The sequence below is a fragment of the Trichosurus vulpecula genome, chromosome 5 (assembly GCF_011100635.1).
Source record: "Trichosurus vulpecula isolate mTriVul1 chromosome 5, mTriVul1.pri, whole genome shotgun sequence".
Classification (NCBI taxonomy): Eukaryota; Metazoa; Chordata; class Mammalia; order Diprotodontia; family Phalangeridae; genus Trichosurus; species Trichosurus vulpecula.
In genome coordinates this window covers 206,355,427-206,377,078 of record NC_050577.1, presented here as the reverse complement: position 1 = coordinate 206,377,078, position 21,652 = coordinate 206,355,427, and the positions used below count along the sequence as shown (strand labels likewise).

The 21,652-nt window shown below is 42.2% G+C and overlaps 1 protein-coding gene across 1 annotated transcript in view; it reads left to right on the top strand.

The window, feature by feature from the left end:
- The window catches only part of MICAL3 (microtubule associated monooxygenase, calponin and LIM domain containing 3), a 188,907-nt gene extending 172,680 nt beyond the window's left edge, over positions 1-16,227 (top strand). The window contains exons 38-40 of the mRNA XM_036761225.1: positions 9,623-9,722; positions 9,870-9,943; positions 10,029-16,227. Coding sequence (XP_036617120.1) covers positions 9,623-9,722; positions 9,870-9,943; positions 10,029-10,213 — 359 coding nt within the window. The 3' untranslated portion in view covers positions 10,214-16,227. The remainder of the gene's footprint in view (positions 1-9,622; positions 9,723-9,869; positions 9,944-10,028) is intronic.
- Positions 16,228-21,652: the final 5,425 nt, after the last annotated feature.

The following is a 21,652-nucleotide window of genomic DNA, read 5'->3' as shown; positions in this document are numbered from 1 at the left end:
TCCAGAAAGATGTTGTTTTATTTGGTTCTCAGCTAAACCAGACAAAAATCTATTTAACTTGTAACCTGTTTAACTGGATGTAGGCACCGGTACTCATAGTATTGTGGAACCTTATCTATGTATCACTATGGTTCTGTGGGAAAACATATTCAGTTACACCCCAGGATAGGAAGAACATGTCTCCCTCTCCCCTAAGCTCTTGTGATGGCTTCCACTGATGGGAAGAAGGAGCTGCCATTTCCTTTTCACCCGCCTCCACTTCCTGTTCACCAGTCCCTGCCACCATCACCCTTTCTTTACACAAATTGCCCTTGACCAGCCCTGGGGAGGGGGAAAAGTATATGAATTGGGTTAGAAAGTTTGTGGTGGTATGAACTTTTCCTTCCCCTACAACATCACATCATTTGAAGACCAGCTCTTTAATCTCCATGTTTTAGTGATTAGACCCTAGAAACTATCTTGACAGTTTTCCTTTGCTTCTCTCCTACTCTTCAGTCCCTGAAGCACAATCTTCCTTTTGAGATCTCCAAGGAATTTTTTCACTAGCAAGTTTACAGAAGTTGTCCCTAGTTGTCCCTTGGGTGAAAATGGAGTTGGCTCCTTTGTAGAACAGGAGTCAGCAAAGTCTGGCCTACAGATTTAAGGGCTGAGTAGCTGTAGTTTGCCAGCCCCTGGTCTAGAACCACATCTTTGTCTTTATTATTTTGAACCCCAGCCAATCTTTCTACCTCTTTTTAATCTCAGTTGGGACTCCTTTCTTGCTTCCTACCACCATCCACCCAAGAAAATGGTGGGGGTGGGGGGTGGGGGCTGGATTTTATTTTCGTTTATACCGTCTTCTGCACCACAGCTAACTCAATCCAGTCTAGTATTTCAGTCAATAAACATTTATTAGGCACCTGTTTTGTGTGAAACGATGGAGATACAAAGAAAAGTAAATGCCCTCACAATCTAATAGAAGAGACTTTGCAAACAACTATGTATAAACAAGCTATATACAAAATATAGGGAAGGGACTGGAATGAAGAAGAATTTGGAAAAGACTTCTTACAGAAAGCCATGCATGAGAGACAACCAGTGAAAATGCCCAAAGTCAGAAGATGGAGTGTCTTGTTCAAGGAGCAGCACAGGGGCCATTGTCATGGGATGGCAGAGTATAAGAAGACTCAGGAGAGGAGTAGTTTTCTATTTGATCCTGGCAGTGATAGGGAGCCACTGGCATTCATTGAGTGGGGGCTGGGAGGAGGGGTCAGACCTGTGCTTTAAGATCATTTTGGCAACTGAGTGGAGGATGGACTAGAATGAGGAGAGGATTGAGGCAGGAACACCAACCAGTAGGTCATTTCAGTAGTCCAGGAATAAGATGATAAGGATGTTGGCAGGAGTATCAGAGGAAAGAAGAAGATATCTGAGAGATGTTAGAAAGGTAGGATCAAAAAAATAAAATTAAAAAAGAGGTAGGATCAACAGGGCGGCAGAAGATTGGATATGGGGGGAGGGGTTTGAAAGTGAGGAGTCATGGATGACATCTAGATTGTGAGTCTGAGGGACTGGGAAGATGGTGGTATCTTCAACAGAGATAGGGAAGTCAGGGGATGGGGAAAGTTCTGAAGTTCAGCTTTGGACATTTTGAATTTAAGATATCCACAGGATATCTGATTAGAGATAGCTAATAGGTAGTTGGAGATGTGAGTCTGGAGGTCAGCAGAGAGGTTAGAACTGGCCAAGCAGATCTGAGAATCATTGGCATAGAGATAATGAAATCCACGGGAGATGACATCACCAAGTGAAATAGTATATAGGGAGAAGAGGAGGGCTCAGGACAGCCATGTGGGACATCAATATTTATCAGTCATGACCCAGATGAAGACCCAGCAAAAGAAACTGAGGAGAAGTGGTCATATAGATAAAGAATCAGCAAAGAACAGTGTCATGAAAACCTAGCGAGAAGAAAGTATTAAGGAATAGAGGAATGATAGTATCAAATGCTGCAGAGAAGTCAAGAAAAGGAGAAGGATTGAGAAAAGGCCTTTAGATTTGGCAATTAAGAGATTATCAGCAGTTTGGAGAGAGCAGTTTCACAGGCTTAGGATGAGATTAAAAGGAGAAACTGGTAGATCACCTAACATTTAACAATAAGAACTTTACTCCCTCCCCTTAGGAAAGTTATAGCTCTGCTTCAGACAGACAGATTGCTTTATCACCATATAGAAACACATCTGGCCAAGGGCTGCATTGACATGCATGGCAGCGAGACATCCATCAAGTCTGAGGAGCTCAGCTCCTTATGACTGGTCTTTATACCATAGGTGTCTGGGAAACCATACACCCTGAACCAACCAAGTCGCAGGGTCTGGTTTCCCTGCCATTTAGAGAAAAACTAACCTATCTTATGTGGCAGGGACTCTAGCAGACAGTGTTCCTATCATGCCATTCCCAACCCCATAGGGCAGGCCAACACAACATGTGGCCCACCAAAGCAGCCTGCAGGCGGTGTGTTGTGGAGGCCTGTTTTACATCCTCTACATTTTTCACAGGCTACTTGCAGCCTGCAGGCCGAATGTTCTACAGGCCTGCCATAGGGGAAAAAAACCTAGTACACAAAAACGCAACAGGACAGGCCCCCTTCCTTTCCTGTTCACTAAGCTGCTACTATTACCATTCTGATATCCAACAACCTGCTTTAGATCCAAACTGGAGCAGATGAAGAAGGGTCTGGGAGATGGGATATGAAATTATTCAGTGCATTCCACTGAAAAATGGTTCAAGATACTGGATAATCAATAACCTATATCTGTGTATAGTTCATAATCTCTTAACTCCTAAGCCTCCAGAAGTGACAGAGAAGTGAAACTTTGATGACAAAAGTTATTACAGGAAATACGGCACAAGAGGAAGAGGTTTGAGTTTTTGTTTTTTTTTCAAGGAAAAAAAGAACCATACAAACCTCAAGGATACTGAAGGGTTCAGAAATAATTCACCTCAAATCTCTAGGAAGAATGAGGTTGAAGGAGTCCAGTTGGCCGAAACACAGTTATATGACAGGGATTCAGGCTAGGCTTCTGATACAACTGAAAAACAGTAACAAGGATTGTAGAAGTAAAGCTTGAGTGTAAAAAGCTACTTCAGCGAACTCTTATTAATTTCTTACTATATACAAGCACTGTGCTAGATACTAGTAAAGACAGAAGGTTTGGAAAAGGCCCTCAGCTTCATGGAGCTACAATTCAGCAGAGGTATAGGATTCATTCAGTCAGGCAAGCATTGAAGTGCCTTCTATTTGCCAGTCACCACTAAGTGCTGAGGATACAAAAGCAAAAGTGAAGCAATTCTCCCCCAGAGGAGCTCCCATCGTAACAGAAGAGGTGACTTTGCACATATATCAATATATGCAAAACAGACAAAAGGTAATCTTAAAATAGAGGCAAAACACTAGCATCTGGAGAGACCAGGAAAGGCCTCATACCTCTGTGGCACAGATAATATTTGATAAATACCTGTAAACATCCAGATGTAGTGTGTACTAGAAAGGCACAGAAACCTGATTCTATGAGAAAAGAAAAGAGTTCTGTTTCCCACGTGTAGAGAATGCCTCTTACTCTTAAGAGTCAATGAAAAAAGAAGCACCCATCTCTCATTTCTCTGAAAAACCATCTTTACTCCATCCAAGATTTCCATATGTGTGTCATCTATTACCCCACTATTCTCTTATTCCGTTCCCTATATCCCCTGTAAACCTCATTTCTCCCACCTCCAGTCTCAGTGATTGACCTACTTATGGTTGCTTTTGACAGCTTTCCTACTCTCAACTCCTGATCACTCTAGCATGAGTCCACTTCCTTTCTTATGACTATAAAACACCACTGCCCACCCTACCTCCATCATCCTCACTTTTCAGAATCAAATCTAACATCAGGATTTATACTCTCCCTTATCTCTGCCTCTTTCCTTTCCATTTTCATTACCCCCACCCAAGATTTTCTTTACCTCTGATCTGGACTAATAATTGGGCTTCCTGCCCCCAGTCTCACTCCTCCTGCCCTGAAGTCTCTAGTTGTTGTGTTGGGTTTTTTCCATTGTCTGCCAAATGAAATGGAAACTCAAAATTAAGAGGTTGAATTAGATGATTTCTGGATGTCCTTCCAGATCTAAGGCCTCTGACCCTTACCCTGGAATTCTTGGCTCCCTACATCTAGCACCAGCTCTCCTTTCCATCCTTATTCCATCTTTGTCTTCTTTACACACTACACTCTAACCAAACTGTACTGCACAGACTTGTAGTCTCCTGCCTCCCTATCTTTGCCCATGCCATCCCCCAAACATAGAATGAACTGTTAGCAAATCTCCACCTGTTAAAATCTTCGTCTCTCACAGGTACCACCTCCTCCATTAAACTGTCCCTGATTCTCCCTCCTCTCCCTACCCCCTCTGCCCTGATTCCTTTGACCATTCTCTTTGACCTCTCCAATGACTCTAATCATATTCTAACCTGCATCATAGTTATTTGTATATGATATTTATAAATAATTGCCCACCATCATACCATCATTTTTAAATGATAGACTATTTCATTTTTCTTCTTTCTATCTCCAATGCCATCTTTCCATTCGTTGCTCATCCCTTTTTTTCTTTCCTGTTATCTCACACTAAACAGCAACCATAGATACAAGAGCTTTTTCTGTAGCATCCATTTATAGTCACTTAATACTATCCCCTCTACTAGAATTTTTGTATTCCTAATTTCATCTCTCAACCTTCTGCTTATTCCATGTATGCTTTTATCTTTTAAAAAAAAATTGTACAGCATGTGGTTAATAGTGCAGTATATTTTTGGGTAGATTTTTCCTGGGGGGGCAGGGGGAGGGTGCTAAAAACTGCATTTTGTGTGCCTAAGAATAGTGGCATTCATCCAGTACTTATGCAGTGAGGAAAGTGTCTTAATGATGGTTGTGTGTTGATTTCCTCTGTCCCATGCCGATGAATTTGGACCTTTTTCTAATTCTCATAAAGACCTCTTCTCTAGCCTTAAAAAAGACACAGTAAGCTATTTTGAATAGGAATTACATTTGAATAGGAATTCAATCACTTTTTTTAACCATTAGTACGCATACTACATTCCTAAAAGAGCAAAGCTGAAAGCAGTCTCAGCCAGGAGAGAGGGTAACTTTTTATGGGAATACCACAAAGTGACTATAAGCTTCTGAAATGAGCCGTACGTAGCTAATTACACCTGGTGTATGTATAGTATAACCTTCAATATCACTTATGTTTGATACATAGATTTTAACAAAAAAATCAAAAGAAGTTCACATTGAATACACACTTATGTTCAGAGTACTCTTGAGTGTCAGAAGGAAAAAGAATATTGTCCCTGCTCTAAGGGAGTTTGGAGTCTGATTTGAACTCTGCACAGCCATCAGTCTTAAAGATTGGAATTACTTCCTGTATAAGTTGGACCTGCCTTTTCTTCTTGAAACCTTTCAGAGTGTTGAACATCACTACGTTTTCCTGTCCACTTAGTGAGAAACATTCAGATTTAAATTTTCAGGCTCAGATTGGTTCTGTTGGTATTAGATAAGGTATGGCCTTCTCAGCCAGTAGCTTGACTGTTCATTCCTTTGTGTTAATTTAAAATAAGATTAATTCTTGAATCTTCCGCTAAAAAGAACTCAGCTCTGATTGTTCCCTCAGAAATGTGTTGTCCTTTGCTTGTTAAGACCATGACACCCTCTTAGAAGCGAGTATCATATCCCGAGCTGTATGTTGTCTCCTTTTGTGCGCCTTTAGTTCTGTGATGGTCCCTTGCTAATTCCCCTCCCTTTTCAGTGACCATCCAGGTCTCTGCCCTCTCCATACCATCCCCTCTCAACTGCCCTGTGCCTCTCGTTGGCCTGTTAGTTTCTGTTATGTTCTGTCAGCTTACATCCTTGTTTCAGTCCTATAGTCCAAATTCTAACAGCCTTTCCCTAGCTTTGGAAATCAAGCCGCTTTACCACAATGGAAGGCAGCTTTTGAAAGAGTCAAGAGGGGAGGAGGAGGGACTGGTGTTCTCTAATCCCAGAGAACACCACAATTTGCTGGTGAAGATTTCCCCATTTGGCCCAGCTCAAAGCAGTACTAACATCAGACCCATTGGTGCCGTCAAAAATGTTTGGGTGCTGCCTCTGCTGAGTTCCTTTCAGTGGGCATGGCAAACGGGAAGATATTAGACTTTAGTTTTGCCTCTGGCGCACATTACACTGAGATCTTTGGATCCAGACAGATAGAGTTTGCTTGGGTTTGGCTGTTATTTCACCTGCAAAATCAGAGAACTTTGGTATATATACCAATTTGATCTCTCCCATATGCCCCTGACCCAGACAGACTCAAAAGTGCGCAATCCTACCCAAGACATGTGGGTACTTGAGAAGTAAAAGCCCAACATTCAAGGCCTGACAGACCTCAATTCTATAATATCCAGAATTCTCAACATTACCGTAGAAGGATTAGAAACAACCCAATTCTTCCATAAATCCCTCTGCCACAACGGAGGGAATATGTATGTGTTCTTTGGGGACAAATTTTGCATTCTGTTTCCTAAGTCGTATACCTACCTACATCAAAGAATGTTCTGCCTGATCCCCTGGTTTGCTCTTGTCTGGTTTCTGCGCTGCTTTAAAAAAACAAAGAAAAAAGAGAAAAGGAAAAAAAATAAAGGACTTAATTCATTTGTAGACTTGTTTCCCTTGTTTCTGCTTCTCCATTTTTCGTATTTTTTCTTTTCTTCTTATTGTTCCTTTCTTTCTCACTTGTATGCTTTTTGTCCTCTGCTTGTCTTTTATTTCACCTTTTCCCTATTCCTCCCCACTTCCAAATTCCTCTTTTTTTCTACTTTTCCTGCACCTTGTCTTTCTCCTTTTCCTTCTCTTCCTTGTTTGGTCCTTTGAAGTTGAGCCCAGTGGCGGGACACCACGTCGTAGACCTCCCTCCTTCTGCCCTTGCTGTGTCCATGAAGGTAACGTAACATGATACAATCCCATTCCCACTGCCACGGAAGGGGTCATAGCACCATTAGTCAACCAGTGACCCAATTCCCAGATGTTTCTCTTTCATTCCCTTTCCCTTAAATCCCAGTAATTACCCTCTGTTGCAACTTTTTATTACTGTGGCAGTTTCTTACAAGGTACAGTATCCCTTTGACAGTTCTGGGGGGAGGACTAGAATATGGGAGTGGAAGCCAAGTATCTGTTTTGGGAGAACTACAGTGGCTGCCGTAAAAACTTGACACTTCCATTGTTCACTGGGGCATATGATTTCTCTGATCTTTCAGAGGAACCTGGGATACAGGTGAGAGAGCCTCCCACCTGTATGACTGTGATTTGCATTGCTGAAGTAAAGGAATACTGTGTCCTTACAAAAACTGGTTTGCATAAACATCCTTAAGGTCTTTAAAACAAAAAAACTTCGTACCCTGTGTCTTGCTGAGTGTATTTTTGAATTTGTCTAATTTGGAGTCTGTTGTGATAATTGTCATTGCAAAGGCATGAGGGAAGGGGAAAGGGAGAATGTGATCGTGACTAACCTTGCTAACCTCTTACTCTGCTTTCCATGGCTCTCACATTGACTTTCATCCACCCTACCTTTTCTCATTGGCTGTGAACAATCTCTACTGTAGTTCATGAGGAGTATCCAGTTTTCACTCAGTTATTTCTTTCTATTTGGGAGATGGGAAAGGAGACTTCTCCAGTACCCTCTCATGACTCTGCCACACTCTATAGCTTGCATGCCTAAAGGTCCCATCTCCCTATGGCTATATGGGCATATTGTGCAGAGATGCCCAGAAAGGAATGCTTGGAACTGAGCAGGTGGCTAGATTAAAAGCCAATAACCAAGTCTATTGGGTTGGGTGAGGAGGTCATTATTCCCCCCAAGACTCGGTCATATGCTATATCAAGCAATGTGGATCTGTAAAGATGGTGGTAGCTTTAGTCTTATAGGCTGAGAATCCATGATGGGACTTAATCTTGGGAGCATAGTTGCATGTACAATGGGGCAGAGCATGGACACTAACTCAAACTACTTGTGGGATGCAACAGTAGATTTCTGCCTTTCCAGACTTTAGCCACCAAGTGAAGACCTAGCTATAACATCTTTTGCATTGAAAAAGCTATATTGCCAAAAACAAATTTGTTTTTGAATGCTGTTCCTAGGATGTTAAGCATTGAGAGTATAGGAAAGCCTGCAGTGGAGAAGACCATGAGATTCAAATACACTAGGAAAGAATTTGTGTTTGCCCGAGGAGGAAGGAGATGACTTTTAAGGAAATACTGAATGATAATAGGTGAAAATGTGTTTCAGCATTTGGCTCTTGCTGGGGTGACAGTGTAATTTTTCTATAGGGTGAAATAACCAGCCATTTGAGTCATAGGATAGGGATAAGGATTGGACCTGATTTTATTGGTGTAGGGAACTCCCAGGTGAGGAAATTTCCTTTACCAATGCAAGTTAGAACCCCCTCTGCAACTTAAAAGAGTTGCCTAGAGCACTGAGAAGTTAAGTGATTCACCCAAAGTCACATAGCCAGTAGAGGTCTAAAGCAGGACTTGAACCCAGGTCTTCCTGGTTTCAGGCCAGCTCTGTTCAGTATATCACAATACCCTGTGAATCATAGAATGAAAGAAACATTGGGAGACCTCAGGTAAGGCTGTACTTACATAAATACTGACCCAAACATAGGAATCCATGTTGCTTTTTAAGTTCTTCAAAGGAAATAATTTTGTAAGTTTTAGATGAACCCAGTTCCAGTGTTTAAGGAGCCTGATGGGTCAACATACCCTTTCCTACACTTTATGTACACTTGTGATCTGAAGTGCTTCCCTGTCAGAAAGTTCTTTAGAACTCATAAACTAGAATTTAAACCCATTAAAATCAGATTTAACTAAATAAGATCTATGTGGCTGTTGCATATTAAAAACAGATTAATTTCATTCTCAGAGAGTCTGAAATCTGGACTTGAATCAGTTCGTGGAAGGTCTTTTCTCTCATCTCTAGTGTCTGCCAAAGTTTCCATACTCTTTGTGATAGTACTGCCGAGGCATTGGCCAGACCAGGACAGGCAAAGTACCCCACAGGAGGGAAAAGTTGGTCAAACAATCAGCAACAAACCAGGTTAAAAATAGTCCTGTGCAAGAAAAGGCATCTTAACTATATTAGGCTATCAGTGTATGTGACTTGGAAAGATTAGGCAGAACAGGCAAGATTTGGGGTTGTTTTGTTTTATTTTAAGGCGACCAAAGAGAAAAACCTTGAGCTGGGTTGGGACCAATAGAGAGAGAGACACATGCACAAATAAGTCTGAGTCAAGGATAAGGTGGTGGTCAGAAGGTCTATCAAGTGTACATGAAAGAGGATGTAAAAAATGAATGTCAGAAGCCAATCAGAGACTGGTTGGAGGAAGGGGTGAGCAGTGGGCTCAGAGTGTCTCTGTAGTTTTGTTCTCATCCTGTGTGTTGTAGGTAAACTTAACAGATGTGGCTTGGAAGTGTTCGAGCACCTCTTGCCTGGTTCTCTTTGCACATTGGCCCCTGTGTTGTAATTCCAGCGAGCTGGGAGATGGCAGCTGATTCTTTGTGTCTTTTGACAGGCATGGGGAAGAAGGATGATCCAAAGCTGATGCAAGAGTGGTTCAAGCTGGTACAAGAGAAAAATGCTTTGGTGCGCTATGAGTCGGAGCTTATGATTTTGTGAGTGACCGGGGTCTGTACACATTGTTGGGGGGGTGTCGGGGTGGAAGATCTGCTGAGGGGTTATCAACTGCCCCCGGCAGAAGGAAGAGACGCTTGCCTGTGAACATCACTGTTTGTCTTTGTTCCTCCTGACTAACTTTCCAGCGCCCGTGAACTAGAGCTAGAAGACCGGCAGAGTCGATTACAACAGGAGCTCCGGGAACGGATGGCTGTGGAAGGTAAAAAAACAACTTGGTTGTTGGCAGGTCCGTTCATTCTTGTCTGTGTGCTATGTTTATCTAAAGCCTTTGGTTTCCTCTGCAGATCACTTAAAGACGGATGAAGAGCTATTGGAAGAGAAGAGGATTCTGAACGAGATGTTAGAGGTGGTGGAGCAGAGGGACTCTCTGGTGGCCCTGCTTGAAGAGCAGAGGCTTCGAGAAAAAGAAGAAGACAAGGATCTGGAGGCCGTCATGCTGTCCAAAGGCTTCAACATGAACTGGTCCTGAGTATCTGCTCACTCTCGCTGGTTGGTCTTTCGTAGCCGTTCGGCCTAGGCTGGGCTCTCCAGAAACCCCTAGCTTGAGAGATCTGAGAAGGTCTGGCATTTTCTGAGAGCGTACTTTCAAGTATCCATGTGCCTCTTCAACAGCGGAATTGAGCCTCATGCATTTTGGGGAAAAACCTGAGCAAAGTTGCTTAGCTGAGCGAGTCCGGCCACCCTGGAGAGTCCGGCCACCCTGGAGAATCCGGCTCAAGGGGCCCACCTGAGATACATGCACGGGGAGAAGGAAGAGCACAGAGTGATTGCCACTTATTATGGAAAACCCTTTATCCTTCCAGATGGACTACAGTTGATCCTTTTCCCATTTCCTCCACTAACCTGTTCAACTAGAGAAGGAAGTGAAGAGACTCCCTCTTTGTTGACATCACTGCTACTATGGAGTTAACTTCCTATTGTGGAGAAATCTAAGCAGCCAAAGGGAGCAGCAGTTTTACCTATTCTTCCTATAATCCCATGAAAGAAACCTAAAAAACACACCCCACCCTGAGAATACCCAAGAGAATAAAAATACCATTGTCAGGCTGGGGTCTAGCCATCCATCTTGGAGGTCAGGGATGGTGACTAAGAGCTCTCTCTAAGGAGGTCTCCAGAGTTAGCTCTACAAGTGAAGAGGGTACCTAAGGGAACAACCCCACACCACATGATTTAGAGAACATTCATTTAGAGTGTGTGGCCCAAGCATCCCATGGCCCAGACACTTCCTTCCCTGTGGCAAGGACCCCAGGCTTGGGGAGTGCTACCTTTCACCTTTGTTTTGAATTGCAACTATTTTGACACTGGAAAATACTGACTTTGAGGGACGAGGGGGTCTAGGTCCCAGGTTTCAGACCCCAACTGAGGGCTGCCTCAGGACAGAAAGTTATTGACACTATTCAGTACTTTAAGTTGGGAAAGGAGAATATGTTTTCCTTAATTTTTTCCTGTGTTTGCACAATGAAAATGAAGCAAAGACCTGACGGGACCCTCGGTCACTTTGAACCTTTTTTTTTTTTCAATTAACTTATTTTTTTTAATACTTGAAAAGAAGCAAGTTCGCTTTTTATATCTTTACAAGAAACACAAATCATCCATTGCTCGAATGAGGGATATGTCTTACATCATTCATCATCCAATCAGCAACTGACTGAAGTCTTGGTTACATGCGTCTATTTATTCATGTCCTTCATGATATTTCTAGCCTGTTATTCTGGTTGGCTTCAGGGAATAGAACATGACCCTGTTGTGGCCTAGTTTTTTTTTTTTTGGTTGGTTTTTTTTTTAATCTGATGGCTTGTTCTGTGCCCTCTTGTGTGTCCTGTTCTGGCTGAGACCTAATCTTGGTGCCATGCCTCCTCTAACTTAGAGAATAGCATGTCTCCAGGACGCAGCTTTCCCTTTCCCTCTGTGCTTCAGATTTGCGAATGGGTAGTAGTCATGTATCAGAGAATATATTTCCATTAATATTCAAGACAAAGCCAAGATACCGAGCTTCTGTCCCCTAACCCAAGCCTACTCTTGGTTTCTCTCCCATTGTGAGATCCTGGCTCTGAAAAAGCTGCGCTTCTTATATGTGACACCAAGGGTTTCTCCTACCAAAAATACACTTATAAAAGAAGGTAGTGGAGTTAACCTTCTTTCTTGACTAGGCTGATTGACATTGGCGCATCTTAATCCAGTGGGTAGGGCCACACTAAGGAGAGTTCCTCATACCAAGCCCATCATAAAGAAATGCACTAGGTACAGCAAGACTTTACTGGTAGGTTTGGGCAGACTTTCCAGGCAAACAGATGAACTGCATTTGCTCCCCTCTCCTCCAGAATGATAGAGAGGAAACAAGCCTTAGAATCCTAGAGTTGATTAGCAGTATACAAGCAGCAGCTTGAACCAAGCTCACTACAGTTTACCAGAGTTCACCCCAAAGCTAGCTTCTCCAAGTTCCCAGTTCCACTGGCTTAGACCAACCCAGGAGTCTGCTGTCACCGGGAGTATGGTGAACTCAGGGAAGATGTCGTCTTTGCCAGACCAGGTGTACTCTTGATTAGACTGAATGATGTCCATAGAGAACTAAAGCCTTGGCACGTCTTGGAAGCAACCCATGGATAAGGCAAGAGTCAGATCTGACCTTGAAATTTATGTGGGGGATCATTTTGTGCCTCAACCATAACATCCTCCTTGGACTTGAGTTTCCTTATCTATAAAATGCGGGGGATCGACTAGATGGCCTCTGAGGTCCCTTCCAGCTCTAAAGCTATGAGCCTTTTAACAATAAAGGAGCAAAGATTTTGTCCCTAAATTCTTTCTGTCTAAAAGCTGCCATCTTTCCTATGGAAATCCCCCATTGACAAGCTGCTAGATATTACCACGAGTTCTGACTTTTATCCCTGTCTCCCATATTTCCAGTAGAGAAGTCTCTGTTTTCGCTCCCTTTTCTCAAAAAGAAAGATGTTTGGTACTCTGCCTTTGAGTCCCCCAGCTTTCCATGAAAAGGGGACCCACCTGCCCCCACCTGATCCCCCGTAGTGTATTGGACACTACTCTATGTGGCCTTCTCACTAATCTCACCATCACCACCCCATTGGTCAAGAGTTAAGCACCAATTCAGGATTAAATCCTAAATTAAAAGGATTAAAAGAATCCTACTTAAACGGATGTCATAGTGGTGGTGGTATGCTTCAAGTAGTCTAAAGCAGATGTCACTTTTAGAATGTGAATATTCACCCTACTGTGTCCTGTTAAATCACAGTCTGCTGCAGTCTCGGCCAGGGGATAGTGGTGTGCTAAACATACTATGCATATAGTAGGGGCTTAATAAATGTTTATTAAATTGAATTTGCAGAACATATTAAAAAAAAACTACAAGCCTGCAAAATGTTCCCTAGTCCTTCCAGTCAACAGTATTATGACTTCAGTGTGGTCAGTGGCAGGAAATGTATCAATTACCTGCAAAACTTCTGTTTTATATTTCCTGCCTTTGTTCAGAGTCTTACTTACTCCTTACAAAGGAGCCTGAGCTCCTTTGAGTCCAGAATGATATTTTTCCGGCTGTAGAAGTTTTTTAAGTTCCCATTTTTTGTTAACCACTATTTTGCAAATTTTCTTAGTACACTGGCAACATGAGTAGCATGAAGTTTCCCAGTTCTGGAAACACATCTTATCCTCCTGCTAGGCTTTCTCTCTGAAAAACAGGATCCCTGATTCAACAGAAATTCCACAATTGCTTTTAGTGAACACAAGCACAAAAAGACATAACCAGCCATCTAACAGCTTGGGGGTAACAGGATCTCCATTGTTTGAAGGAGATGCTCTTTGCTTCTGAGTCTCAACAGATCACTTAGCAATATGGCTAGGTACCTCTCTTGATTTGTGATCCTGCCCATGCTCAAACCGGTGCCATCACTCTGTGACAGTGCCATGAGTTTGGAATCTTGCTTTGGTACCTTGCTCCCAGACTGATTCTAACCAGCACCAATGGAACAATAATCCACTCCCATCAAGCAGAGGAATTATTTTTGCAATAGGGTGAGGAGGGGGGAGAGTAGAAGAGGGAAGACATTGGACGTGCCTGACCAATAAAAATGGTCCATTTTATGCACGATAAAAGTTTTAAAAATACATGGTGTATTTTTTAGGTATTTTAGTGACTATAGTTAACCACTCTGCATTTCCTTCACTGTAATATCTTATTCAGGCAAGCAGACACAGCTGTCTGAGAAAAGCCCATATTCACGTATTTTACGTAGATACATATATTCATGTATGTATACATGTGCATACATTGGAAAATACATGTTTTGTAAAGAGCATAACTTTTATTGCCACTTGTTCCGTTAGTCCATCTGTAAAACTCCTTTCTCATCTCTTAAACTCCCACACAAGGCAGTATCTGATCAAGTCCATCCTGGTCAAAAGTGAACAGCCCTCTAGTGAGTGGGACCACACAACACAGTTCATAAACAGTTAAATTATTCATTTTGTCCTAGATCCCAATCCAGGAAGTATCATGAGGGGAAATGACCCCAGCTCCAGACATTGGTTTACCATCTTTAGCACAGTTAAGCAAATGAGCTGCTACCCCATAGTTTCAAAACACATTCAGCTGATAGGTCCCTAGAATGGGCTAAGTCCAGTCTTCCTTGGTTGAAAGTCAGTCCAAATAAAGAAAAATGAAAGGAATTCAAAGATTTCTTCATTCATCTCCACCTGAGGCCTTCTCTGCACCTTTTTCCGATGATTCTTCTGGCATAAGATAAGATGTCACCTGCCTCCTCACTCTATTCCCACCTATTCCTCACTCTCCTGGTAAATTAAGACTTCTCTCCAAATTCAGTTTGCTTCTCTGAAACATGGTTGGTTCCATGATCACCAGCAAAACTACACACAAAGCCTATTTTTCAGTTGGAGAATAAGGTTATAGCCCAGTATGACAAATGGAGGCAAGCCTAGGAAAGGTGAATTAGAGGTCATCACCATGGATGCATTCTGGAAGCTAGAGCAGCTGGTTATCTAGGTCTTTGCCTCAAGGGAAAGGGAATCTACCAGCTGTTCCAGAAATGGCAGAAGTGGCACAGGATGCGGATGATGTAAAGGTCTTAGGAAGGAAAGCAAAGAACATTACCAATGAGTTTGGACAAGCAAAGAGAAGTCCTGACAGGCTCCACTGCTCATTAATGGGATTTTGTTACCCAGCTTAGTTTTTTATTTCCAAGATGAAATCATCTCTTCTCTATTCTTAAAATATGTAGCATCTGATCGCTGTGACTCTGAGAGTCAATCAACCTAGTGCTGTCTTATAGGGAATAGAGGCATTTCTTGTAGAGACACTACAGTAGCCAGGTAAGAAGGAAGGCCCGGGGTGAATACCATCTAGTAGCAAGCACCCATGGACTGAGGAAGAGGAAAAGCCACCATGGAGTAGTGCCAAACTCTTGATCTAACCTCCTACACTCCCAGGCTCTGCTGGTCATCATACCTAGTTAAAATGGACTAAAATAATAGTGCAACTGGGCAGGAACAGAAGTGCAGAGAATTATCTTTTCATTTTCTATTTTACCAGCCTTAATAGTCATTGTTTGGGGGCAAAATGAGTCCTCTTAAGCCTTCCAAACCCATTCCATCTCTTCTGTCAAGGTTGTCCAAAACAATGGGTGTAGAACCCCTTCAGTGCTATCCAGTGAGGACAAAAGGGTGGAATAGGCCAAAGTGTTAGAATGAAAATAGTGTCTCCTACTCAGATTAGTCCTCTTCATAAGCACCAGCAGTGAGCACTAGAGACCTCGTTTTGTTGGTAGCACCAGATAGTTAAACTGCCTTGATGAGAGCCACTTGGTGTGTTTTCATGAAACCCCAGTAGACTGCCCCAAGACTTTGTTACATGTGTGTTTCTTCCATTCTCTAAAGTGAATGTGGCTCCCTTCTTTACATGTGTTATCTTGGCCAGGTCCCTCAGTATGAGGTTAGCCTGCAGCTGATCGAACTCTTCATCCAGTCTCCACAACAGCTGTTGCTTCAAGCACAGAGAAGTATGTGCCAGTGGCTGCTGCCTTAGAGGGCCACTTGTTGCTAATAGGCAGAGCAGAGGACTATTATAAGATGTAATTCTCTCCTCAGTCCTCCGCCCTTTTGGTCCAGGCATGACTTTCTTAACCTAGGAGCTGTCACTCTCAAATTTTACAGGATTCAGGATCTAAGCAAGAGCAAAATCTGACACTTAGGCCTTCACAATAGCCAACTATAGAGAACATCCCAATATCCAAGAATAAAATTCAGTACACCCTAAAGAGGGTTGTCTGGCTCCATGCAGCTTCCACAGGGAATCATTTAGTCACCCATGTTAGGAAAGTTGGATCTCATATGACCAAGTTTTAGTAGCTGCTACACAGGTCTGCCAGACTGCTACTAGATTTCCCCAAAAAGGCCTTAGGCTGAAAGGTTCAGGGTCCCCCATTGCATCCTGGGTCATCTCCAGTCATCCTGGTGAATATGTGGTCACTGGATCCTGATGGCTCTGGAGGAGAAAGGCTGGTGACCTTGGACAGCCTTCCCTCAAATCAAAGTCATGTCATTTCCCTGATGTCATGGTCCTCTTTGAAAACAAAGGACAAATACAAGATTACCCCCAAATAGTTAAGATATTGGCCCCAGATCCCAGGCAGTATTCCCTTTATAAATAATGCTCACCTTGTAGAGGGCAGCTGTCCACACGATGTTAACAAAAATGAAAGTGTGTGTGTGAGAGGGAGAGAACACAAGCCTCCGCAGGTATAATAACTACACGAAGTAGTGATAGTCGAGAACGTGGAGAAATTAACATTCCTGATTTCGGTTCCCGCTTCTGCACCAACTTAGTAAGTGATGTTGGGCCTCTCTATGCCTCAGTCCCCCACACGGTAAAATGGGGATAATGATACCTACCTCACAAAAATGTCGTGAGGGGTAATAATTTACAAAGTGGTTTGATATCCTAAGTGGACCGATCCACATAAGAGTTTTACTCTCGGTGGACATTCCTGTTGTTTGAATTAACAGCTCCTTCCTGTGGAGACTGGTCTGAAGTGTACCCCTAAGAGAACCCAACAGGGTTCCAAAGATGGCCCTTCACAAGAGAATATATTCCTGCTGCCAAGTAATGCTGTCTTATCAAGATCAATCAGATTATGTTTTAAGATTATTTTTAAGTGTACACATCTTGCTCTTTATTACTTCTCTTCCTGCGTATTAGATGTTGGCTGCTAGTAAACAATGAAGAAGGCAGTGTTAAGTGCCCTCTGCTCTTTTGTCTTCCACTCATCCTTGAATACATCCTTAAAATGTGCTGAAGCCAGTCAGCATTCCCATATTCCAGCCTCGAATGCTGTGAGCTCCACTCCACAGGCAGCCTGATACCGTGTTAAACATACATTCTCTCCACCTCAGTGTTCTGACGAGGCAATCAAGAGAAGTGTTATTGAGGAGTGTAATCGTTGCCCTCTATGATATCATCAAGAATGTATCCTATCCAGCAGGATCGAAGAGGGACCACCAAGGGACGTGGGACTTCCTAGTGACTGGTACTTTGGGTGATCAAGAGAGATGTACACATGTTTGATACTGCCTTGCTAAATAGGAGAGCACCTAGAAAACCAGCCTTCTTGGAACTTGGGGAAATTCATTAAAATTTTCAGCCAATGTTAGTCCTGCCCCAGGAATCTGTCCTCCACAAAGAGAAGGAGAAACTTAACTGCCTCCATTTCTATGTTCTAAAAGGCTTCTTGTCTGAAGAAGTAATTATTCACATACACACACTTAAAAAAAAATATTACTCCTCATCAGCCTCACTTTGGAACACAGGATAAAATTTCTGGAGCAAAGAATAAAGGGGTTAGACTATTTCAAGAAGTCCCACTTTGTGTTTTCATACTGTTTATTCAAAGCTAGGGAATGGTCTGAGAGTATGTATATTTTATAGACATTCTATTGACATGGCTGTCCTAAGTTTTTTGTGGTTCTAATCACAGGGTTGTGCAGTTATTAGACCTAAGTGAAGTACTGGGTGCCTGATCTGCTACACTTATGTACTATGGGAATATCCCTCACCTTTTCCCTTCAATATCTTCACAGAGAATAATATCGAGCATTCTGCCAGTCTATACTGCATGATCTAAGTCACTATTGGTTAAAGAATTCCATGTTTACATATAACTGAGGGATAAAAAAGAGGGAAACACTACCCAACTACCATCTGGCACAGGTTAGAAGTGGGCCAAGCCCTCAACACAGGGCTAGACAGGAAGAGATCTAAATCCTCTGTCAAAATGGAAAAAGGTTTCCTCCATTCCTAAATGGTATGAAAAGCAGACCAGGACCTTACAGAAACTCTCCAACAGGAATTCACTGAGAATTAGCTATTTGAAAAGAAAGCTTTTTAAGACTAGATATAAAAGATGGAAAGAATGCATATTGGAATGGGATTGCAGTAATTTAAATAATACACACACATACACACCAAATACACTCTAAATGAAGGAATTTACCTCTTGCACCTTCTTCAAGGGTAGGAGAATTCTGATATTCAGACTGTTAAAGATACAGCTTGTGTGTGGAGTATAACAGTAAAGAGTATCTTCTGTGTAGAAATAAACAACATTTTCTTCAGTTCAGTTTGGTTTTGGTGTACATTTGCTCTCTAGATGTTTATGCCCTTCAAATGGCCAACAGCTAAAATAAAGTCTTGTTATTTTTTTCTTCTGTGTGTTAGAAGCTGGTTTTGTCTCAAGCAAATAAATTCCATGCCTGCCATGGGTTCCAACTTAGGGTGGCTGTGTTTTTCAGTGGTGGACTAGACCACATGATCAGAAATCTGTATTGCAGTCCATATAGATATAAGCAATTACACTAAACTTCAATTATAATCAGTAATCCAAAGTAACATGATACTTGGCAATAGCCCGTTGCATGATGGTAGTGATTGTAAGTGATGGTGGTCAGAACCCACCAATGAGAGTACTAGCCTATCCGATTAAAAAAAAAAACCAACAGGGATGGGGGTGGGGGAGCAAAGTTGCCAGAAAACAAGGCACAAAAAAAAATTGAACCTATAAGGTCAAATTCATGAAGCTCCCACAATTGAGGCCAATGAAAGCTATACGGCAAGAGGTAACAGCTTTGGGACAGAGGCAAGGGTATATAACTGCTTGATTCTGGCTCCATGGTTCTAAGACATTTTCACCTTTTTGATACGTATACCCTCCCCACGAGGGTTGCCAAAATCCTTCATTTCCATGGTCCTTATCACCTTTCCCCCCCAAACCAAACTTTGGAAGGCTCTGTCAACACCAGCTATTGAGAAAGCAGTAGTTCAAATATTCCTCTTAGCAATGTAGCAGATGTTGGAAGTAGAGCAGGGTGAAGGAAGCATTAAGATGGAAGAGATCGATCAGGTAGCGCACAAGATGTCACACGCACCAAACAACCCTATAGCTCCAGCCATTTGTATTGTTTTATTTATGCTTTTTTTTAACAATGCTATCTCTTCCCAATAATAATCCTCCATAGAATCCACTATTGTAATAAAGAAGTTTTGCAAAATAATTTAGTCAAACAAACCTACGTTGTTCATGTCTGTGTGCCTTATTTAGCTCCCATAGAATTCTGATATATTTTAGTTTTTCCCTTTACGTTATTGTGGTCATTGTGTATGTTGTTCTCTTTATTCTATTTACTTCGCTCTGCATAAAATCATACCAGGTTTCCCAAGCATTTTTTATTTCTTTATAATCATTATTTCTGAACAGCAAAATAATAATCAGTCATGGTCATATACCATAGTTTGTTCGACCATTCCCCAGTTGATGGGTACGTACTTTGCTTAGTTTTTTGCTACCATAAAGAATGTGTCTACGAGTACTTTTTTTACAGAGGACCTTTATTGCCATCATTGAGCAGTTTGAAGTATTTTCCCAATAGTGGGATCACTGGGTCAAAGAATATTAATGGTTTTATTTCCCAACAGCTCCACTAATAATTATATCGATGTTCTCAGGTTTCTAGCTCCAGTCCTCTTGGTCCCTCAGAACCCTGCTCCCCAGAATTAGAAATAGGCATAATCTGAAAAATTCCACACTGACCACCCCTCTCTAGGAAGAGAGGGTTTCGGGAAGGGAATAATCCATGGTCTCTGATGTTTCAGAGATTGAAGAGTTTAAGACCTAAGAAAAGGCCTTGAACTTAGCCTCCAAAAGGGCAGATTCAGAAATGAGATATTATCCAGCCTGACAGAGCATTTACTGCAAGTAAGGCCTTCCCGAAACACAATGTTCTGAGTGAGAAACACTTCCATAAGCGCGTAATAAATGTGAAAATGACGACTTATACAACAACATTGAAATTGCCAAATCCGGAAGCATAGCAACTGCGGCCCATAAGCCAAAGCCTGGGCAGTTCCACTTGTCACTCTTTCTTGGAGTTGACAAAGTCCTCCTAGGGAGAAGGAAGGCGAGGGCCACTGCTCCTCTTGGCTGAGAAAATGGAGAAGGCGAAAGACTGTTCCACTAAATTGCACTAGAGGGCAACTGTGTTCACCCAGGAAGATTCCCTTCTCTGGCCAGAATTCCATGTGAGTCTCTCTGCTACTGGCTTAGAGCAGGGGTTCTTAATCTTGTGTGTGTGTGTGTGTGTGATTTTGTGATTGTTGGCAGCCTAATGAAGCTTGTGGATCTCTTTTCATAATGTTTTTAAATGTGTAAAATAAAATACATAGGATTACAAATGGAAATCAATTATGGGGTAATGCAATTATCAAAGTACTAAATAAGTTCATTGACTGACCCCAGGTTAAGAACCTCTGGGAGAAAAGAGACCTGTACCAGGGGAAGTCATCCAGTTCTCCAACCAGAATGGATAAGAGGAGTAGAGAAACTGGGAGATGAAATTTCTGAGGGGAGGAGACCTGACATTACCTCAAGAAGCAGTGTCCCTGGATTTCCCCCACTCTGCCACTAAATAATGCTGTGGAAAACCAAATAGTATCTCCAGAGTAGGCAGCCCAAAAGATGGAAGGCAGGACTTGAATTCAGGTCTTCCTGACTCATGAATCCAGTGCTCTATCCATTCTGCCACCTAGCTCCCTCTAGAGTCTCTTATTATTAAATGATCATTTCAGCCTTCAAAAGGTGAAGGAAACATCAAGGTGAAATGCTATTCTGAACCCGATTTGTGCAAAAAAGAAAGAATTGGTTACCGCAATGGAAATGAGTAGCATCTTGAGAGGCTGCAATCATTTGCTCTTAGAATTTGTGATAGACAAGTAAAAGAAATCTTGGTATAATCTGTCACGACATACACCCTATATTTTGAGAAACCAGAAAAGAAATCACCTCCAGTGAACAAAATTCTATAAGGGAAGACAACCCCACAAGGATGGTAAACTCTCAAGAATAAAATTCTGAAGGAGCAAAGATAAGCCATTCCAATGAGGACGAAAGTTGTCTAAAAAGATCAATGTAGGTGCAGAAACTCATCAACCAGTTTAAATTTTTAAAAGGACCTGTCCAGAGATGGAAATAAGGCAGACAAAAGAGGATGAATTGTTGTGGAGTCATGTCCCACTCCTTGTGACCCCATTTGGGGTTTTCTTGGCAAAGATACTGGACTGGTTTGGCAGTTCCTTCTTCAGCTCATTTTACAGATGAGGGACCTGGGGCCAACAGGGTTAAGTGACTTGCCAAGAATCACAAAGCTAGTAAGTGTTGAGGCTGGATTTGAACTCAGAGGAGTCTTCCTGACTCCAGGCTCAGCACATCCTGAGCTCCAGCATTCCTGACACTGTTCTTTCAGGGTTGTAATGCACTTTTGGGGTAGCTAGGTGGCACAGTGGATAGAGTGCTGACATGATAGTAAGCCAAATCATATTCGTGCTGCCCCCCAATGC